Below are 22,876 nucleotides of genomic sequence, written 5' to 3'. Positions count from 1 at the left end.
GGTAGCAATCTACATCACTGTTCCCAAATCTCACCTAATCCTACACTAAGGTATATATGATCTACATGCCACTTGTTCAGAGCCTCAACAGGACACAGTTAATGCATGATCGATCAATAGCTTGTGCCCTTTCGATCGAGACCGCCAATGAATATAATGTGAGTAAATTACATAATAATCAAAGACTAATATTTTTGCTAGAATAAGAGAGTGTAAACAGAAACCCATAAAAACTGTGCATGGCATTCTTTGGCAAACCATTTATTTATAACAAAATTGGTGTTCCTTGCGCAACTAAACTTGTAGCACTTGCAAAAATTTGATTGAAATCAAGAAATGTGGTATATAAACTTTTGCACAAATAAAGAAAAAGAAGGAAATCCCACATACCAGCAGACTACCGGCAGCAGCACGACGAGTGGGTGGCCGGTCACCCAGACTGGGTGATCAGTGAGGGCTGTTTCATGTTTATGCTTGTTTCGAAGAGTACCAAGGATTTCTGTGGTAGAAAGCAAAATCTCAATGGATTTTATGAAGCAAAACCTGTGTTCATACAAAACAGTGAATCTGACAACCGGCCAGCGCTACCAATGTCACAACCAGCTAATGGAGAACGCTACTTCATACATTTCTTTCACAAAGTTGTCTACAGAAAAATAAGCAATGTCCAAGCAAATTCATTGTGCCACAAGTTCGGTTGCTAGCATATATATAGTCTTATATAAATATTGGCAAAAGTATCACGGAATGTCATGCTGCTAGTCCTATACAAAGAAATAACACAAGTTGGCTGATGACACGGGCTAAGTGTGAGGCCAAAATGTGCACACACAGTTGTCTATGGCTGTTCATTGGAGCCTTCCTTCACCAAAGATCCATCATCTGCAGCAAAGAATGCATCAGCTGCAAACAAGCTTAACCATTTGAAGCCATTCTTCCGGCAAAAAAAAAAAAACAGTTTCTATCAAGTCCAAGGATGTTCAATTCCTCTTCAAACACAAATGATGTTGCTTGTTATATACTTGCATTAAAAGGACTGTCTACACAACTGAAATCATACCTCTTTTGCTGCACCAGGTACAACACCAGCAAAAATAATCGCCAAATGGAGTCTTGGGCACTGGGAGAAGCTTTCCCAGAAGAGCCAGAGGCCAACTGAACGAATAAAAGCAATATGATTAAGCATCCTTCGATAAGCTCTCAAGTCAAAACATTTGGTCTTTCTTAGCTTGTAATAAAATTTTGAATTATCTACTAGTTTGGATTGAAAGAATTGAAAAGATAAATCAAGTGTCTTGTCTGACAATAAGTGAGATTAAACTCGCTTTTGGCTGTAGGGTTGAGGAAAGAAAATTCACTCAGAACCCACCATCTCTCAAAAAGGATAGAGATTATGTTGTTCCAGAGATGAAGGTAAAGGAAACAGCCCTCATCACCTCCTCCCAGAGTAGTTCCATCTACTCTTAACACATACCTTATAAAGGCAATAGCAATAGAAACTAGCCACAACTTCCAGTTTAGCCTGACAGTCGAAGTAAACTTCCCAAGAAACTCAATAATTAAAACCTGCATTAATAAAAACCATCTTAAGCTAGTTGATACACAATCACCTTAAAAGGCTAAAATAAGCTGCATGCCTAATCTTTAACTACCAAGCGCATTACTTACCTGAAGCAGAGTAGTTATTCCTACTATTCCGATGAACAGGCGATTTCGAATGACTCCACTGAAGATATTCAATTCATCTGGTTTCCGAGCATTAAACTCGTTGAATATCTGATAGACAGAAAATTATTTAAGTATATAGAGGAAAGTTTATATGAGCTTCGTCAATTCAGCAGCCTATGTACGAATTATTAGCTTGCCTGACATAGGACAAAAGTATTAAATATAAATGTGTTTTTAACTTTGTCTGCATGTGCTCGACTGTCATTCCTCAAATGCAGGATGCTTCGGCCACCAAAATTGAGTACAAGAAGAACTGTAACTTGATACAGAGCCTACATTTCAGGACACCAACCAAACGCAGGTAGCCAAGATAAGATAGGTAATTATAATGTCATCCAAATTATACTGTAATGTCATCTAATTATACTAAATACCTGAATTGTGAGATTCCTCCACATAATATTTGTAATAAGAGGCTCCCTAATAAGAAGACGAAAAGGAAATCAGCAAACATAATTTTGATACAGTACCCACTAATGCAGCAAATGCAGCCGTACAGAGTAAGTGCTTGGTGGCTTGAAGGAATGATTTGAAAGCTATTGTTAAACTTCTCATTTGTCACACAAAATCATGGCATAAAAATTAATTGATTCAAGAACTATAAGCTGGCAGATAACGGAAATGAAGCAGATAATGCAACTAGATATATGATATAATCACTCATAAATAAACTGACTTCAGGTTAGAAGATTAGATCAAGGTTCGCAATACCGTACCGTATCGGTATTTCGACCTGGGCTCGGTATACCGAGCGGTACACCCAGGTGTATCGAGTACTGTAGCAGTGCTACAGTACTGCTACAGTACTCGGACCGGTAACGGTCGGTCCGTGTACCGAAAACCTGTCGGACCAGTACGTACCGCCCGTACCGGGCGGTACGGTAGACCCTGGATTAGATACCTTCATGGTGTAGTCCAGCATGAACATGTCAACGAAGAGACTAAAACATTAAGTCACCTTTTAGGTACAAAAACTCCATCCCTCGTTGTTATTTGCAATCAAATACCACGGTTTTAAATTAATTCAAAAAGAGGTTCATGTTGTCAGTTACCTTTGAAAGAAGATACCATATATGTTTTGCACCCCAGAGAAAAAAAAAATGTTGCCTTCCCTTCTTTAATCTCCCTTTCGTCATCTCTGCCAATGACAGAGGATATCTGGAGATGAATAATGCTAGTGTTTTACCAAAGATAAGAATTGCAGCAATTGAGCAGCACCAATGATGAACTAACGGTGATGGCATAGGAGAAAATGATGGGGTATTGAAAGTCATGAATATAAGGTGGTAACAAGTCATGACGGAGGTGGAGGTGGAGGTAGTATGGTGCTATAGTAATGAAGGGAAACCAATGGCAAGGTAGATATAGAAAAAGATATGGAGAGGTGTTGTTCTAGCGGAACTGATAGTCTATCAAGTTGCTCGAGTAAAATAGATTTGTTTATTGCTTGTGCATGTTTCCAAAAAAAATTCAATACATTTTTACCATAAAATTGGAACTTCAAACCATAAATAAAAATGTCAGTCTGGTACAGATGCTGACTGGTGGCTAGACCAGTGCAGAAAAGTTGCTGCACCTTATAATGTTCGATAGATAGATTTCCAAGACTAAAAATATCATATTAATCAAATAAATGCAATCTTATTTATGCTTAATAGCATTAAAAGTTCCCAACTCAAAGAAACTCTATTGTTACCAGATTGAAAGAGGAAAAACCACAGATTTAGCAATGCTGTCTGTGAGACAGGAAAACACCAAAAAGAAATGCTAAGCAATCAAAGATAAATCCTTGATATTTTTTAACATTGTGCAGATAAAGAAAAGAACAGAGTAATGCTTCTACGGTAGTTCTTCACATCTACCTTCGCCCAACAGGGGGCCTGTCCATAAGGTGGTCGGTTGGAGGTTCAGTCGCCAATGCAAGTGCTCCAAGGGTGTCCATGATGAGATTCACCCACAGAAGCTGTTTAGATAAGCAAAGGGTGAGTTATAATGGAACATTCAGCTGTAGGAAGATTAGGAGGACCTGTACCAAAGATACCACAAAGAAATCTAAAGAAGATGACCTGTTAGGGGAGCATTTCTCAGACATAGCAGATCCCTAATTCCATATATTTTCACAAAAAAAAAAAGAACACTATTCCAGTTCAAAAGGTTTCCGCCTTTGCGGGATTTAGGATAGGTTAATGTATGTAGCTTTATCCCTGTAAGCAAAGAGATTGTTTTCATAAGTTAAAGCCAATCACTGAGAGCACGACTGGCAACCTAATCATGAAAATGCTCAACCTCGATTCCTTTTTTTTTTTTATGACAAGGAGAAAACTGCAACCTGAGAATCACATTTTTTTAGCAAATAAGCAACTTGATTTTTTTCCCTTGTAGGCATGTGATCTTATTTTTAGCAAGGCACATACTGAGATTTGCTTGATTTATCTAAATTGAAGCTGACAACCAAAAGATTTTTTTGTCCAACCTGAACAGCATTTAAAGGAACATCTCCAGATGAAACAGCAGCAACAACGTTAATAATAAGTGCTGCAACATTGACTGTTAGCTGGAATTGGATAAATTTTTGAATATTGGCATACACAGAACGACCCCAGCGAACAACCTAGAATGGAAAAAGAAAAATAATAGAATGATGACTTATCTTTAAGCTTCTGCAATACCAGCCAAAATCTAATGCCATGTGTTTAACGTAAGTACCTTTACAACTGATGTAAAATTATCATCTAGGATAATAATGTCAGAGCTTTCTTTTGCTACTTCTGTTCCCTGAATACCCATTGAAAGACCAATATCTGCCTGAACACCAAATTACAAGTCAATAGGTGGTGATGCCATATATAATAGCTTGAAAAACTGAGAGCAAATGATTCCATACCTCATGAAGCGCAGGAGCATCATTAGTGCCATCCCCTGTTACAGCAACAACATGATCTCTTCTCTTAAGTGCTTGGACAAGAAGCAGCTTGTCACTGGGAGATGACCTTCCCATCACCTATAAGATTAATGACCCAAATTAATGCTGTCTCAAAAATTGGACTGGATGAATTGAGATCTGTCATTCTTCATTGTAGTTCACCTGACCTATTAGCCAAGCAGATTTTAGTTCCGCATATAAATCAAATATTACCATTTATAAGGGTTCCTTTAACAGTCCACAAAAAGAAATCCTAATATTACCACCATGAACTCTGGAAAACTTCAATTGGTTATATAGATGTAAGATCTGGGTAACTTTTTCCTTACAGTTATTTGCTCCACTATTGCATTTCTTTCTGCATCGGTCTTCATACGAAATGTTCTTCCCTCGATAAGAGCTGGCTCTGAAGCATTGGCATCTGTAAGTATCCCACACTCCAAAGCAATTGCTTTAGCTGTCTGAAGATTATCTCCAGTAACCATGCGAACCTTCCAAATTAAGAATTTAGGGGCTTGTTAAAGCATGTTCAAGACTCTAGAGCACATCCTTTGGGTCATCAGATTTAGTCTTCATGCAACATAATTCTGTGTTGTATAGGGCCTTATGACTTCACTTCATAGACAAATCTAGTAAATATGATCATCTGAAACATGTAAACCTATAGATGCTGATCTCCCATATTAACCAACCAGAATGACTTCAACAATGTAATTCATTCAGGTCAAGGATAGTCATTATGATGTTGATATTTATGACATCACAGCTGCCATTATATTCCAATAGAAATTATTAGAAGTACCTTAACACCTGCATGAGTACATAAATCTACAGCTTCTTTCACACCAGGGCGACATGGATCCTGAACATGAACAAAGTATTAAATCAAATAGCCACAAGTAACTTTCAAACAATAAGAATGATGATGCACACAAGCAATTCCACATCGAAGGTGAACTGAAATAGTCAAAACATGTAATGACAATATCGCTCTATACAGTATTCATCAGTCCAATAACCTACCGATACATGGACCAAGGTAAACTAAACGTTCGTACTATTCAGTACAAGGCCTGTACGACCCGACACAGATTCAGCACAGGTTTCTATAGGTCCAATACATGCATGATATTTGATAGTTTCCATTTTTGTTTTTTCAGTTTTTTTCGGATTTTTTTTTTAAATTCAGTACGTACCAACGTATCGACACTCGGTACAACAGTACGGACCAGTATGGTACTGGTCCAAGCCCTGAATAGTACAAGAACTTTAAGATTCACCAAGCATGAGACAGAGTTTCTACTCTACCAACAGAATGATGTAACTAAAGATGGGCAATATAAGAATATAACAAAATTTTCGTCATCAACCCTGCATAAATTAGCTTTCTAAACTTTTCTCCTTAGTGAAGAGAGCATTTGATGTAAACGAGTGATAAGATACTCTAAAAATATGTGTAAATATTAGCTATAGACATCATCAGAAACATATTGATCCCTCATGAATGTTCCTTCGCAACGCACTTTTATTCCCACAATAGCAACCAGAATCAGGTCATCCTCTGGCAATAACCAGTTTTCTCTCTGCTCCTCGTCTGGTACCTTTTCCAATTCAAATGATCTGTACGCAAAAGCAACACAGCGAAGGCTAACTTCTGCCATGTTGTCAATATACTTCTTAAAAGTATCGGCCTGCAATGACAATATAATCAGAATCCAATTTATAAGTGAAATTTTGAATGAATAACAAATCGAGTAGAGTTACCTCAGAAGTCATTGGCTTCTTGGAACCATCTGTATCAAGCCAACTTGTACATGAGGCTAGGACGATCTCGGCAGCACCTTTCCAGTGTACATGAACTTCAGAACCTGCCTGCAACCACAAGCGATATGCGCCAATAAGGTCAACAAATTTGGGACAGAGTGCAGAAAGATACTAATATATCAAGCACGATTAAATGAGTGAGTTAATGCATATAAATGGAGAAAGCATCTTGCAACTGCAGGCCATGGTACACGTACACTATATCTAGAATGACAAAAAAGCTGAGTAATTGATGATCAATATTGGCGTACCATTATGTATCTATACCTAGGAGGCTAAGACAAATTTAGTTAACAGTAGGACCATGTACAAAAAATCATCAAGTATACTTAATTTGGCAAGAAAAGAACAAGAATGTCGACCATAAATTGAGCAAAATTATGGTGTGAGGGTTACAATAGTCACAATTGCTAACAAAAACAAGAATCACATCAACCTAAAAAGTAAAAGGATCCCACGAAGAATGTCATCAAATCACTTGAGAAAGAAACACAATAGACATATTTCAAAGTGAGTAAACATCAAGTCACATGCACCTACAAAGAAAGATAATTTATTCCGAGTTTTTGACATTGTTAAAATGAACAGGAAGCAAGATCTAGATGCAACTGAATGCATTTCAATCTTTTGAAAGCACATATCACCAATCCCCTTATCGAGGATTGCAAAATGTGATAACCTGATACACTGCAACACCACCACGCTTTTTCTCTGAGTTGAAAGGGAACACATGAAGAATTGAAGTTTTTGATCTTTCATTATCAAACTTCATCCCAAGCTGCATGATCTCACCAGATATGATCAGCAATTGGAAAAAATAGAGAAAATGAAACAACGCACCACACCATAAAGTACCTTCAACCCCCACAAAAGAATGGCCTTCTCAGTTGGTGAACCAGTAACCTCAATAACTCCACCATCCTAATAAGTTAATGTAAAAGCTTATGTTTTACATCTGATAGTAGAAAATTTTTCAGAAAAGACAGACAAAAAGTCAGTATCAGACACCAAAAATTTTGGGATTTAGGTCAAGAGAAGGCCCCTAGGTGGTACAAGAGAAACAAAAAAATTGTTATGATGATGATTAAAATTGTTATGACGATGATTAGTCTAAAATAGTTGAGAAATGGACATCATAATTTTGTCTTATTTTCAGGGTACATGTTTAGAGGGTAAGCTTGGCACTATGATAAGGTTGACGTCCTTTTAGAAACCACAGTATAGCCTCATCTTCATAGCATATTATGTTTTTATGCCATATTTAAAGTAACTGTGGAGTGGTAGGATTTAGAAGTAAAATATAATAACATTAAAAGAAAATGAATGGAGATTGAAGAGTCTCAGAAGACAACCACCGTGTATGGGCATCTCTAACCAAACATATTAAAAAAGTGTAGCATAAAGAATTCTTGGTGCACTGTGCACCTTAGTGTAATGATGAAATCTTAGTGAGAATCTATGGTAAGAGACGAAAGTTGTTACCTGGATTGTTGTGGAATGTAATTAGATTATGTAATTTTATATTTATTTCCGATACACAATACGAAGGGCTAACCTCAGCCGGAATGTTTTTTCCAGTTGCAGTTCAATTGGAGTTGTTCATGTGGTATGATGTACTTTGTTAGCAACCTAATTTGGTTTGGTATCCTTATCTAACTTTTATTTAAGCTATTATGTAATAATGGATTATTTTATCAATTAAAATTACCCTACATTCTTTATCAAGACTCTGATTTAGTAATTATTTTTGTAAATAGAATAAAGAACAGAAAAAACCCTTTATATGGCAAAGAAAATTATAATTGTTAATATAAAGCTAATTTACAAATAATAAATTATAGATATTGACTAAACAACACCTCTTTCTCTTCTATCTCCTTTATTGACTAGGCCTGATGACTCTAGTTATCAACAGTTAAAGTAGCTAAAAGATCAATAAAGTCCACCGGTTATATATTCAGCAAATCTCCTATTCAAAACATAAAATTTAAATCTTAGATAAGAAATATTATACAAATTATAATGTGTGTGTGTGTATATATATATATATATATATAAAGAGAGAGAGAGAGAGAGAGAGAATGAATTTACCTCTGGCTCAAACACACTGCCAGAAGTATTATGTGCAATTCCTTCAATCAAAAGTGAGGCTGTAATAGGAGACAACTCAACATTCTCCAGATGATTGATCTTCCTTCCACCAATATATGCCTCCACAACAGTCATCTAAAGCTTTATGTAATCGAGGTTAGATGATAAATACCAAACAAATAAAAGAAAATGGCCCAATCGTACCATTAATATACTACATGTTAGGACTATTAAGCTATTAAGTTAACAGTGATGACAGATAGCAAGTTAGGACTATTAAGCTATAGAATAGCAAACCTGATTCAAGGTCAAAGTACCAGTCTTGTCACTACATATAGTTGTAGCTGACCCCATAGTTTCACATGCTGAAAGCCTCCGCACCTTGAAAAAGACGCTCTTAGACCAATTTGAGTATGGATATCAAGAAACATCTTCACAACTCTTAAATTCAAAAAAGAAAACTTGCCAGAGCCTTGTCTGCCATCATCTTCCGCATCGAGTACGCCAGGCTAGATGGAACAAGAAACTATGATAAATTTGGAAATCAAAGGCAGACTTGTGTCATTTATCTTGGATTTCAAAATAGCTTTGCATGCTTACGTCAAGGTAACCGCCAACGGTAGCCCTTCTGGAACAGCCACAACCACGATTGTCACCTAGTCATATTTCTATTGCAGCTAAGAGAGAAGGTGGGCCATTGGGTAAACAAATAAACAAGAGTTTACATCAATACTTACCGCAACTGTGAAGATTTTAATGGCTCCATTTACTGCAGCTTTCACATTTGTCTGCCCCTTTGCAAATTGAACAGATCCATTGGGATTCTTGGTATGTCCAGTAAAGTATCTGGAAATGTTTTATTTCTATAACTATTACAATCTCTATGAAATTCAAATAATTATATACTTGCACTTGCCTAGCTAGAAGAACTAAAAGAACAGCAGCAGCTACTGTGAGCCCTGCAATACCAATGAAAGTAGCAACACCATTCAAGCGCACCTATTACAGAATAATTAATGCCAATGTCATAGATAATAACTTTGATGCACTAATGTTTATACACAAAAGATCAAACCTGAAGAGGAGTCTCTTCACCAGTATCCTCTGATATACTGGACATTAATAAGCCCCATTCTGTATTTATACCTACAGCAGTTACCTGAATATAATATGGAACAATAAAGCCATAAATGTATATTAGAATACGTCAAGATATTAGCATAATTTGGTCGAAGTTTAAACTTAAATTTAAACAATTGAACAAGTTCAGTGTTTAACAATTCTTGAGGGAAAGCCTGGATACAGGTTCAAATCATAGAAATAGCCTTCCTATTTACAAGAGTAATGATGCATTCATCGACTCTCCCCAGACTGAAGTCTTATGCAAGCCTTGTGTTAATGATTTAACGATTCTTGAACTAGGAAAGGCTTCTATCCAAAAAAGAAATCCAAGTTCATCACATGAAGGATGAGCATAGAGGACCTATTTTGTCTCATCTGATAGGTTTTACATTTGCAACTAGCACAAATGCCGATAAACAACGCAAAGATCTTCAAAAGAGAATATGTTTGATCTTTTTTGGATAACTTATATTTATATTTAAGCTCATGAAATCAACAGAAACAAATGAAAGATTCACATAAAACATGCATAAAATACCTACCAACATGTTACCATAACCATCAGCAACTTTACATCCAGACATAAAAAATGGAGCCTTTTGATCTTTGTGGACCTGAAATAAGACATCATTAAACAATTTTTTTTTCTAACTACTTAATGGACATAAAATTAGATTAATTAATATAATTACTAGTTTCTCTGTACTTGTTTAATTGGTTCATATATGTTGCAACAGTTTAAGAAGTCAAATCAGAGTTATTTATAATTTTAAGAAAACTGAAGTTTTCGTTCATTGGATTTCTCTACATGATGGATTTTGCTCAAAAGGTCTTGAAATTTTATTGGATCTTGGAACCACAAAGCCGTATTTGAGGGGCATAATTAAGCATGAGATTCCAAAACTATACCATAGAAAAAACAAGGGAACCAACGAAGCACGATAAAAAATTGAGGCATTAGGTAATATAATAAAACAAAAAAGCAACTACAGATTACAGAAAAGGAACCGTTCAAATCTTACAAGTGCCTCAATTTTACAAAAATTGAGGCATTAGGTTAAAATCTTACAATCTTACTCTCTCCTGTCATGCTCGACTCATCAATTGCAAGTGAGTGGCCATTGATTAAAATTCCATCAGCAGGGACCTAGACAAAGTTTTAGATATCCTGTTCGCAATGAATAAGCATGTAAAACATGGCCAAAAAAGAAGTTAATTGCTGAATGCCTACCTGATCACCAATTTTTAGTGGAACAACATCACCGACTACAATATCAAATATAGAGACTTTGATTCTTCTGCCAGATCTGATTACCTAAAAGTAATGTAGCAGAAAAACTAACTAATAATACAAAAGAAGGGAAAGAACTTTTGAAAAGTCTCTAGAAAACTTTGTATAGCAGTGGAACACACCTCCATGTGTATGTTCTGCTTCTCCTCATTCAGATTTTGGAATTGTAGTGATTGCCTATAATCACTAACAGCTAGCATAAAACAAGCACACCAAACAGAACAATATCAAGAAACTCATAAATAAATACTAATTGTTTAATAGCAAAATCAATGACTTCTGATGCAATAAAGGCTGCCCTGATTAGAATTACATTTCAAAAGGGATTATGAAGCCTAAGAAAAGTTAAACATATAGAAAAGCAAAAGCATTGAATCACATATGGCTAAACGTCACGTCATACAGAAAAAGTTACAACAGTGTCAGAACACATGCATTCTCATGGTAAAATTTAAATTGGGAACAGAGGTTAAAAAGCATATTCCTTTGCCTTTCATATTTGATTATGCAACAAAACTATTTTTTTATTTTAAACTCTACCAAGAAATACAGTTGACTAAAATGAATAACATTGTTTTGAGAAATGAGGTGAAGAGTTGTAAGTAGTTAAAGAGAGAACTGAATGGCGTACTTGTAAGTAGTTAAAGAGATATAAGTGAATGTTATGAATCAAAGTTTGCTAAACCGGCAGTTTCGGTATGGTTTGGTCAGTATTTACTGGTCTGAACGCCAACCAATATGCGGCCCACCCAAACCGAGCGGTCCAGTCCGATCTTGTTGTATTTATAGATATTTAACATTTATATAGGGTTCAGGCCAGTCCAGTTTTAATTAGGGATAGGGATGTGACCCCTCACGTTCACGAGGAGGCTCACACAGCCATCAGTCGCCTGCTGCTGCCTGCCTCAATATGCCTCCTCCTCTTCTTCCTTCTTCCTCTTCTTCCTTTTTCTTTCTCTTCCTTCTTCCTATACTTCCTCTTCTTTCTTCATCTCCTCCCCTCCCTCCTCCAATAGTTCACCATACATTCCAACATAGACACATGGTACACCGACACAAGCTAGACATGTACTGTTCTAACCATGGACTAGATATGCACCGGTCCATTCAGTCATCAACTCCAACATCCATAAATTGAATTATCATCAAAATTTGCAATTCTTTGCAGAGTTCTTAAATTTACAATTTTACCTAATATCTTACATTACTTAATTACCATTTCAACCATGATCCTTGAGTAGTTACTTCAAAATGCCAAACATGAGGCACTATAATTATAATTCAGTTGTGTCTCAATGGTCATAGATGTTTTCATATATAAATAAAAATATTAATCTTTTAAATGGGCTAAAGATCCTGTAACGATCTATGTTCACAGTTAAGATATTCTGGTCAGAAATAACCAATGATGAAAAATTAGTAAGGGAAACACAGGCAAATTATCAACTACGTAGAAGCTACTAAACATGCCTTCCAAGGCAGACAACAATTTCTGTGGTCCATGAGCATTAAACATACCAAAAAGTTGGTCCATGAGCATTAAAAATACCAAAAAGTTTTGCACAATTAGTTGACTCTAATCTTGGTTGTGAAACTTTAAGAAAACGCCAGATATATGCTGGCCAACAAAGACTTTAAGAAAACGCCAGATATGCTGACACAAAGATAACCAGGCTGCAACAAGGAGTGTTGGTAGCTCAAAGTATTTCAGGAAGAGATGGCAAGAAGCTGTTCTCATTTCAAGGCAAAAAAGAACAAGCACAATTGAATAGACAAATGATCACACACCTGTTACAATTACAACAAGAATAACAGCAAAGGCAATGCTTCCGCCATCATACCACCCTTCTTTTATACCCTGAAAATATACCAAAAATGCCCTTACATGCAACAGGATATTACAACAACACAGAGAAACTAGTTTTAGCGGAATGAATGGTGTCTATCACATAAAGGAAATGCATATGTAGCAATGTCAATATCTGAAATTTTTTGTTGCTTTTCACAAATACAAAGTTTTGCCGATATTAGCTTTATATACCAAAGTATCAAATGCAAATCATATTGATGTTACTTTAAAATGCATTAACAGCAGGGAGAATATCTTCAAGCAGAAACATCATGAAAATGATAGCAGCAGATAATTTTTAGATAAATATAATGAGACAAGAAGGCACAAAATTATAAATTTATAAAAACTGCTCTCACAGAAAAGGTGTATCTAGAAAAGTAACAGAATCTTGCATGGTTACCTCTGTCTTTATGCCCAAAACTAGCGATAGAACAGCAGCTATCATAAGGATGACAAGGGTCAAGTCTTGCCAGGATTCCCATAGGAAAACCTAAATGTGAAAATAAAATGAATCTGAAGTCTGAACAATGGGCAGATGAGTACTTCCAAGAATGAAGGATTGAGGCATTAGTACTTAATGTACCCAAAAACTTCTTCCTTTCTTTCGAGGATAAGTGTTCGCCCCAAAGATTTTCCTTCTACATAAAACTTCCATATCAACTCCACTAATTCCTCTGTCCAAATCAGTCTTTAACAAATTTGCTAGTCCTTTGACCTAAAATATTGGCAAAATGTAATTGTAATGAAGCAAAAAGATGAGAAAACAGAACATCCAATTTGGTTACCTACCCCACCACCTTCTTCTATAGCAGAAAAATTATGATCCCTCATCATTGTAGTAAGCTGCTCCTCTCCAATTCCAAAACCACCAATGGGAAGTGCTGATCCTCCAGGAGCACCTAAGTCATAAATAAGTAATGATATCAGCTGAGAGTAGCATAAATATGTTTTAACCTCCAATATCATGAGCACAACTTTGTGGCTTATTTTTGTTAAAAATTGTGCACAAATAGCTAGTCAGACAAAGGGAAAACAGAAGACTTTAATCATTTTATCCAGTAATTATTGGACTACAGACTACAGTTCAGGAAGATACGGAGGAAGAAAAACTAAGTACTTCCCAGCCCCCTCCTCCTTTCACTATGGTAGTGCTAATAGAAACATAGTTAATTACTGCACAAACATTAACTAGTGCATTATAGACGTTAGGTACCTGGTGTCCCCTTTACTCCACCATCTTTAAAAAGCAAAGCTGCCTGAGAAATCAGACCAATGAGATGGGTGACGAGGTTAAGATATAAGAAACCTGAGCCTATATGCATCAGAAACTATACCCGTATTACTTGTGCATGTAAGCGGATTTTCCTCCTTAGTTGCTCCTTTTCTTCCCGCTTCTTCAAATCCAAGGTATATCTAAATCGACGAGAAGCATTCAGAACAAGTGCTGCTTTCTGTCCAAAACGAAATACAGTCATACATCAGAACATTAAGTAAACTTTGCAGTTAATATAAAGAAAAAACAAAAGTTACTTCAGCGATTTAAAAATACAAAACAAGTATGGTCTGCCATTACTAATAGTTTTAACAAGGTTCTCACAGAGCATAAAAGCAACCATCTGGTTAATTGAATAATAATGAACAATAAAAACTTGCTTATATGATCTAATTGAAAACATCTGTATCTTAAGTTTTGATAAGTTAATGAATGCTGCAAAACAAATATGTATGTGACACTTGAAAACATGCTACAATTGCCAACATGTGACAGTTATTACAGGTGGGGGATTTCTTGTCGTAAAGGCAAGAAATGCCAACATGAAATGGCAAGATATACCATTACAGTTTGCAAGAAATGCAAAGGTAAGAAATGCCAACATGAACTATTTATTACAGTTTGTAGTCCTTCAAATTTACATAGTAATTTAGGTCTTGTTTTTCTCCAAATTTTGTTTTTTTTTGTTTTTACTTTTACATGCCAAGAATCGTTAACTTTGACCATTCAAAGTGCCTACTTTATGAATTGATTAAGTATTTCAGAAAATTGAGCTACTATGACAGCCTAGATCTTGGGCCAAATTTGTACAGTGCTCAAGGAAGAAAGCAGTTCTCCTATCTTGTTCCAACATAAAACAAAATAATGGAGCAGACTCAAATTGTTTTTTTTTTTTTTCTGAACAGAAACCAATTTGAGACTAGTTTCAACTTTCAAATTCAATAACCGGTTGGACAGCATGGTAACAGCATACAAAAGGACATACCAACATGCACCATCTGATATCAAAGGAAAAATGAATAATTATATATATACAGATACCTGCACTGGTCCTTGGTTAGACAGGTAAATACAAGTCGTTATGCACCATATCAACTGGTATTTTATTCCTTAGCATTATGTGGAAAAAGGTTAGTTTCTACAGCATCTAATGCCATATTTTAAGAAACAAATTGACCAAATTCAGACTCAGGTCTGACCCAACATATGTGCATGCTTGGCCAATCTATGGGGCTATGCAATGCTGTAAAAGGATGCACACAGCATGCGTGTCCTATTTCACCTGCCGTGTGGACTTGGGAGCTGTAATGGCTGCTGGCATGACAGCTCACGAGTTCCAGTTTGACCAAGGATGTAGCGGCTTTCAATGGACAGATTTGGGAAGGCTCTAGGTGGTCCAGCGAGAATCCAAAACCAGTTAGGAAAAGGTTCGAAGCCAGTGAATTAAGCAAGTCGACGCACACGAGATTTCTAATCCCACCAAGGCAGTTATAAGGAGATAAGGTCATGCAACCTTACACTAATCCAAGCAGGACAGGAGAAATGATGATACTGTATCAGTACTGTAGCAATACTATACTGGCCCTGTGAAGTACTGTAGCAATACCATGGCAACACTTAGTTATGCTATTTTTAATATATTTCTTAGGTATTGACACACTATAGTGGCCCTGTGCAGTACTGTGGAAATACCATAGCAGCACTTAGTTATGCTATTTTTGATATATTTCTTATGTATTAATGACATATTCCTAACCAAATTCAGAATCCTAGTAAGATTAGGAGGCATGCTGAAGTCTCTTATCGAGGTGTTTGCTGCTAAAGAAAGGTTAGCCGTCAGCAGCATGATATCCAGAAGATGCAATTTATATAAGACTTGAAGAGAAGATGAATTTATCCATTTGTTTTTCTCCTAAACATGTCAACAAGTAGACTGTCAGAATTGACAAGTCATTGGAGAAGCTTAAGAAAGAACGCCACACCTGCAATATTTGTCGAGTCAATTTGAAAGAGCACTATAACCCCAACTAATCTAGTAAAACTCGACACCAGTCAAGCAAAACATGAATAGAGAAGCAAGCTTTCCACTCAAACAAGGATATGAAGGAAGCTCCTAGTCTGTTTTATCTTTTTTTGTCTGTGATATATTTGTTGCAAGGAAAGTGGTGGACAAAAGATTTCATTGAAAATTTATTTCCATGAGAAATATACAACACTTGATTGGTTTGCAGAAAAAGAAACGAAACTAAAATCCCATTTTCTTGTATTTGGAAAAAAAAAAACAGAGTTGTTGTCCTTGAAAAGTAAGTTGAAAAATAATGAAAGGAATGATTTGGAGAAATTTTCTTTTCATTTTTCAGACTAAAAAATTAGAAAATGAAACATACCTTTTCTTAGAAATCTAAGATATAAGTTTCTTTTTAACTAAGAAAATATCAAAAAGGTTTAAGAGGTAAACCATTTTTCATGCACCAAACAAATCTTATCCTATTCAAGAAGAAAGAAAACAGTCTTTTCTTGCAAATACATGTTCGCATATGCTTTTTCTATCAGAGTCCTGACATAAATTATAAATTAAAAATACTGTAAAAACTATAGGAATGATGAGAATAAAATATAGCAACTATAAAATTAAAAAAATATATATATTGTAAACATTATAGTAATGATGAGAATAAAATATTCATTAAGTCCCAGAAAATAAGGTAATAAAATTAATCAAAAATAAAAATAGAAGAGGATGAGAAGCAATGAGAGAAGCAAGGTGGACTATTCATAGTCACAAGGGCATACAGCAAACCTTGTACACTTCACAAAGTGCAAGTACAGAAGCAGAATCTTTTGTCTAAGCATATAACAAATCAATAAGTTCCCAACCATTCAATTGCTAATCAGATCAGTAACAAACCTGAATAGCGGGGACCAAGAAATACCAGTCTGATGTTTGTTTCAGCAATTAAATTTGCATTTTGGGCAATAAACGGATGTCACTGATCCGATTATAGCAATAAACGAATGATCATTATAATTATCATTTCTTATAATTATCCCTATGCATTATCCACATCTACTTGCACCAAAAAGTGCTAATCCATTGATGTCATTTCACCAGTCCATCTAAAGTTTCTTTGATATCCATCATCATATGATCTCTTTCATCATGATCTTTCCCCACCTCAAACCACCCCTTTGCTCAGGGTATGTTACAATTTAGACGGACGAGGATGTATAACTAAAAATCAATTCAAACCAAATTGGAGGCATGCTATACAAATTCTGCATCAAATTGCAAGAAGAAGTGTGTGTGTGTGTGTGTGTGTCAAGAAAACCAACTACCACCACAACCGTGTGTACGTGTCTCAGGAAAACCAACAACCGCCGCAACAGATGCACCTCCAAGAACCGTCAAGGTTAACCAACCCCCTAAAAACATCGACCGAGAAACGCTTAAACAAGAAGAAAAGAAGGAAGCTAGGGGTACCCTCCACCGCCTAAGCCGCGCGACCGGCGCATTCTTGGGAGGGATATCGAAGGCGCCCGGCGCTGACGACGACGACGAGCGGCGGTTAGTTTCAGAGCGGCCATCGCCGCCGCTGCCGCCCCACTCCTCGTCCCGCCGCCGGAGGTCCATGAAGCCGCAGGGGGAGATCACGGCAACCCGACGGGTTCGGAGATGCGCGGGTCCTCCCTGTCCTCTTCTCCTTGGTGTCGGTTCGCTGCTGGTCTCGTCGTCGCTTGTTTGTTGGGCGGTTGCGAGGTCAGTTGTGGCACGAGCCCACTGGGAAGTCTCGGAGTTGACGGACCGACGTGGGAAAAGAGTGCGTGCGCGAGAAGTTTCTCGACAGCTTATGGCCGACTTGCCGGCCATTTATAGGAAGAGTTGGGACCGTTTAATTTTTTATTATAATTTATGAAATAAAATATTATAAGTTTATCATAAAAAAAAGTATAATTAGTATAAAAAAGTATAATTTTTTTTTAATTAAATAAAGCAAAATGGGTTATTAGTACGTTCACTATGGGGCTTAGTGACAACACAAACATTATTCCCCCACACAAGACTATAATGTTCGTCTCATATTTAAATCACACACTTAGTTTCTCTATCGCATTCACATTTTTATGTTGGAATAATTCTGATTTGAAAATGAAATATGATTTCGGTTCCAAAGCACCGAAAGATGATGATGCTAACGAATCATGGAAGATGGCTAAGCCGACAATGTTCCAATTGAATCGAGCATATATTCGAGAAACTTTTTCTGTCTAAAGGTATTTACTGGAAAATAGAAATATCCCAACATATATTGGACTCTAATATATTAAAAAAATTCTCGAATCAAATAAATTAACCCTTAATTTTAAAAAATCGAATCGGATCATTATAATATAATATAAAGACACTAAATATACTCATGAAATTATTTAATTTATACATCTTGAATTTCCATTGAAATATATTTTTTGGTTTAGATTTCAAACTTTTATATTGTTTACTATTTTGTAATGGTGATGATGGATTAGCTCATAAGGATCCACCAAGACTTTTGATTTGATACCATATGTACTAGACACAAAAAAAGATGCCTACTTTAAGAATAAAGGTGAAATTTGATATCACCAATGAGCTCATCTATTCCTTGTGAGGAATTTACTTGTAGAATATAACTCACTTGAGCTTAGAGATGAGGATTTGCTCTTGGAAGATATCGTAAAGACTTCATGCGAATCTCTTTCTCTCTTATCCAACCAAATCCACTTTTATTGGTTATGTCACAATTGATTTGACTCTAAGCTTGCTTGTTCATACAAGTGACATGATGATATGGGTCGGTTTGACCATTTTTTGGATCCTTTTCCTTTCGAATTTATGAGAAGGAGATGATTTATATGTATATATTTTGGATCCTTTTCCTTTCGAATATATATACATATATATATATATATATAATAAAATTATTAATATTTTTTGAAATATATCGAATGAAGCTTCAAACTCTTAATATCTTATAAACGAGTTTAAGACATCGTTATCAAATTATTTATTTTTAAAAAATATTATTTCGAAAAATTTTAAAATAAAAATGCTCTATGAGAAATTTCAAATAATAATTTTTTTTTCAAAAATTCATCCACACACATATATATATATATATATGTATATATTATAAGATTAATAAAAAATTAACATGTTTTGAAATTAATCATTCATGTCCAACTCCCAAAACCTCTCTTTATGAGATGTGACGCAAAATCATAGCATCCAATTGATACCATTCTTGAGAGGAAAGCTAAACCCAATCAAGATAGTAAATTACACTGATTAAAATAACAAACAACATCAGATCACAATTCACTGTCTAAATTAATGGAATAATATCAGAAAAAAAAGTGATTATTACTCTAATTTCTCATTAGACATTTAATTTTAAAATGAGGGCGTTTTCACCGTTAGATCACCCACGAGCGGCCGAGATCTACGGCGTCTCATTCCCTCTGTGAACCATCATCGACCGTCCGATGATGGTTCAGCTGCTCTTGTCCCCTCTCGCTTCAAAACCCTAACGCGAAAGCAGGACCCGTATAAAAGCCCGTGGCCGACCTCCGATCCCCCCCTCCTTCGGCGCACGCCATTCCTTCGTCGGATCAACAGAGGACCGAAAGAACGGGTAATGCCAAACCCTCCCCGGTCCATCCAGATCTGTGCATGGTTTGCGGATCGATTACCATCGAGGTTTTCTGGTTTGATCTAGGGTTTTCGAGATGTCGACGGAGGAAGCGAAAGCGGTGATCCCCGAGTCGGTGTTGAAGAAGCGGAAGAGGGAAGAGCAGTGGGCGCTTGCGAAGAAGCAGGAGGCCGACGCGAAGAAGAAGAAGGCGCGCGAGAATCGGAAGGTAATCTTCGCCAGGGCTGAGCAGTACGCCAAGGAGTATGACTCGCAGGTGCGCATTTGGAACTGTTGATCGTTGTTTGTGTGTTTTGTGGTACTTTAAATGCTAAAGATTCGATTTTTAGGAGAAGGAACTGATCCGATTGAAGAGGGAGGCGAGGATGAAGGGTGGCTTCTATGTTAGCCCCGAGGCCAAGCTTCTGTTCATCATCCGCATCCGAGGGTATAACACCTTCTTATTCTCTTCTGTTGTTTGAATCCTTAGGTCATCATCAGTTACTGAATCCATTTCCTATGGTATCTTTATAATCATTGATGTATATGAAATGTAGTATCAACGCCATGCACCCTAAGACACGAAAGATCTTGCAGCTCCTTCGACTCAGACAGGTATAGACTGTCAGTATTCTCCTGCAAATTACTTCCTTTTTAGTACCTTTGTTAATGTGCATTTTGCGGCAGATATTCAATGGTGTATTTCTGAAAGTTAACAAGGCCACGATGAACATGTTGCAAAGGGTGGAACCTTACGTGACATACGGGTGCTGAAGATCATCTGCCCTTTTGGATTTGTTCACAACTATATTATTGTCAATGTGGTTTTGGAATAAAGATTATGTTATTCTGAAAGTTAACGTATTCTTCAGGTACCCGAATCTCAAGAGTGTTAGAGAGTTGATTTATAAGAGGGGATACGGAAAGTTGAACAAGCAAAGAATTCCTTTGACAGACAATTCAATTATCGAGCAGGTATATTAGAAGAGGCAACTTGGTTGCATGTTTGAACTACTTATTATCTTCTGTTTTATTTATAGTTTACATGATGATTCCGGTGCATCTCAGGGTTTGGGGAAATATGGTATTATCTGTATTGAGGATCTTGTCCATGAAATTATGACTGTTGGCCCACACTTTAAGGAGGCAAACAATTTTCTGTGGCCATTCAAGTTGAAGGCACCACTGGGTGGACTGAAGAAGAAGAGAAGGCACTATGTTGAGGGAGGAGATGCCGGAAACCGTGAGGATTACATCAATGAGCTTATCAGAAGGATGAACTGATGACTGAGTTTGTCTCTAATGTCTTAAATTATCAGAGAGACGGAAAACATTTTAATTGAGTTTTAAGCTAGCATTGGAGTATCATCCAAGCTTTGCAGATTTGATGCTTGAATCAATCATTAGATTTGTTCCGTATACTGATGTTTTGTTGTTCTATTTCTTTGTTGTACATTTGCAATCATTTGCATGGTTACTGTTGCTATGATTTGGATTTGTGGGAAGTTCAGTGATGTCATTTGTCAACATAACTAGCATTGTTCTGTCTTCTCTTATGGGGATGCTATAGTCTTGAAGTGGACCTATTTTGGTAGGTTTGAGTTCATAGCCTCGATGCTAGCTACCAAAGGAGACTTAATATCATAATGAGATATAACAAAGTATGACAATATAGCATAAATTGAAACATGGATTTCTTTGTCGCGTCCCATAGTGTACCTGAATAAACTGCTCTTGATGCGGTCATGGTGTTTGCTTTCTTCTTTTCATGTGGAAGAAAATGTTAGTGGGAAACTTAAGTTTGAACTAGATATTTAGTTCCTACAGAATTAACAAGTGAGTTAATTATGACTTAATTTATGCATTCTGTTTCGATGCATGTTTGTCTGATGATGCCGACCGGCCATTCCTGGGTTTTAGGTCTCAGAGCTAGAGGCAAGTGAAAAAAACATGATATTTTCTCTTTGGGATGTTTGCATGGTTTATACAAGGCTTCGAGTGTAAACTTGCAAATCACATATGTTTTATACAAGGTATAGTGATGGCCTTCAAACAGGGCAATCCTGCAACTGCTCCACAACTAGATTGTTCCAAATATGTTTTTGTTCAAGCCATCAAAGGATAACTTATAACATATTCTTCTCTTATTATGCTGGTTTCTGAGTTACTTGATGACTTTCCCAGTGCTTCTTTTAACAGACTAAAAGTTTATGCACACACACTGTTACTACCAATAGCTCCTTAAAAGTATGGCACTCTGTATTTTAGTTGAGATGTCTATTTTAACTTGATCTTGGTTATGAGTTGACTGTAGACACCAATTAGACCTTGAAGCTAGCTGATAGTGGGTTGCCTACTAATTTTTTTTGGTTGCGAGTTGTATAAGAGTTCCAACAGTTGCCTGTGCCCGAGAAAATGATGCTTAGTATCCATATGTAATACAGTCTTTAGTTAAATATGTTGGTTGTTTTATTGTGGTTGCAATCTGCTGCACTGGTTTGCCAATTTCATGTCCCTTCTGTTAGAACATCCAGGCTTCACAATTGGTATATGAAATATGCTGGATGATACTTGCCAAAAGAGTGTTTGCGAGTCATTGGCAAATAGAGTTTTGTCATTTGCTGGATGAGTGTATTTATCTCTCTACTCTGCATTGTTCTTGATTCAGATACACACCTCTGGAACGTTTAGATCATTAAAGCAAATTACAGGATTGATCTTTCTCCAGCATCTTATTTATTAACATACAAAAGAGCTATGAGATCTTGGGATTATATACTTAAATCAAAATCTGTATCTTGCAATCAAATCTTATTTTCGTTAATTGCTAAAGCAAAGGAATTTCCTCTCTCAATTTTTGAAACAAAAACCATTTGAAATCTCCTATTACGGAATCAATTCATCCCTATAACCAAAAAATTTTAGTAATCAAGTCATCCCCTTGTCACAAAACAATTCCTATTACGGAATATAATTTTGCTCTGATCATTACATATTGATTGATATTTATCAATCATGCAATACTGTAAACATTACTATAATGCGTAAAAAAACTATTTTTTATTAATAATAATCATGATTAAAAATATATTTGTAATATGTATTA

The 22,876-nt window shown here is 36.3% G+C and overlaps 2 protein-coding genes across 6 annotated transcripts; one reads left to right on the top strand and one right to left on the bottom strand.

Annotated features, from left to right (window-relative positions):
• Positions 1 to 676: 676 nt before the first annotated feature.
• On the bottom strand, positions 677 to 17,917 carry LOC103980715 (calcium-transporting ATPase 5, plasma membrane-type). Of its 5 annotated transcripts, none has more exons than XM_009397190.3 (34): positions 17,586 to 17,917; positions 14,166 to 14,282; positions 14,045 to 14,087; positions 13,621 to 13,730; positions 13,415 to 13,546; positions 13,232 to 13,321; positions 12,768 to 12,837; positions 11,102 to 11,172; positions 10,920 to 11,003; positions 10,758 to 10,835; positions 10,231 to 10,302; positions 9,642 to 9,725; positions 9,483 to 9,565; positions 9,304 to 9,412; positions 9,167 to 9,222; positions 9,033 to 9,075; positions 8,864 to 8,947; positions 8,567 to 8,701; positions 7,331 to 7,396; positions 7,155 to 7,253; positions 6,416 to 6,523; positions 6,175 to 6,342; positions 5,454 to 5,513; positions 4,981 to 5,142; positions 4,613 to 4,729; positions 4,435 to 4,533; positions 4,202 to 4,339; positions 3,591 to 3,691; positions 2,103 to 2,148; positions 1,866 to 2,000; positions 1,669 to 1,776; positions 1,475 to 1,566; positions 1,061 to 1,155; positions 677 to 882 (listed from the first exon to the last, which is right to left on the bottom strand). In XM_009397190.3, exons 1-34 carry the CDS (start codon positions 17,733 to 17,735, stop codon positions 839 to 841), a joined length of 3,249 nt encoding a protein of 1,082 aa, XP_009395465.2. In that variant the 5' UTR covers positions 17,736 to 17,917; the 3' UTR covers positions 677 to 838. The 5 variants fall into 5 exon arrangements, with proteins under 5 accessions (XP_009395465.2, XP_064959075.1, XP_064959076.1 ...); XM_065103003.1 differs by having other exon boundaries at positions 700 to 882; positions 6,253 to 6,342; positions 17,586 to 17,876; XM_065103004.1 differs by lacking the exon at positions 8,567 to 8,701 and having other exon boundaries at positions 700 to 882; positions 17,586 to 17,876.
• Positions 17,918 to 19,621: 1,704 nt separating this feature from the next.
• Positions 19,622 to 21,256, top strand: LOC135609592 (large ribosomal subunit protein uL30y-like). The gene is made up of 7 exons (XM_065103001.1): positions 19,622 to 19,773; positions 19,858 to 20,047; positions 20,121 to 20,218; positions 20,328 to 20,385; positions 20,458 to 20,537; positions 20,643 to 20,745; positions 20,839 to 21,256. The coding sequence occupies exons 2-7, from the start codon at positions 19,868 to 19,870 to the stop codon at positions 21,052 to 21,054; spliced, it is 735 nt and encodes a 244-aa protein (XP_064959073.1). The 5' UTR covers positions 19,622 to 19,773; positions 19,858 to 19,867; the 3' UTR covers positions 21,055 to 21,256.
• The last annotated feature ends 1,620 nt before the right edge of the window (positions 21,257 to 22,876 follow it).

The sequence above is a fragment of the Musa acuminata genome, chromosome BXJ2-4, assembly GCF_036884655.1.
Source record: "Musa acuminata AAA Group cultivar baxijiao chromosome BXJ2-4, Cavendish_Baxijiao_AAA, whole genome shotgun sequence".
Classification (NCBI taxonomy): domain Eukaryota; kingdom Viridiplantae; phylum Streptophyta; class Magnoliopsida; order Zingiberales; family Musaceae; genus Musa; species Musa acuminata.
Note: the sequence above shows the minus strand (reverse complement) of the source record. Positions and strands in the feature narration are given on the sequence as shown.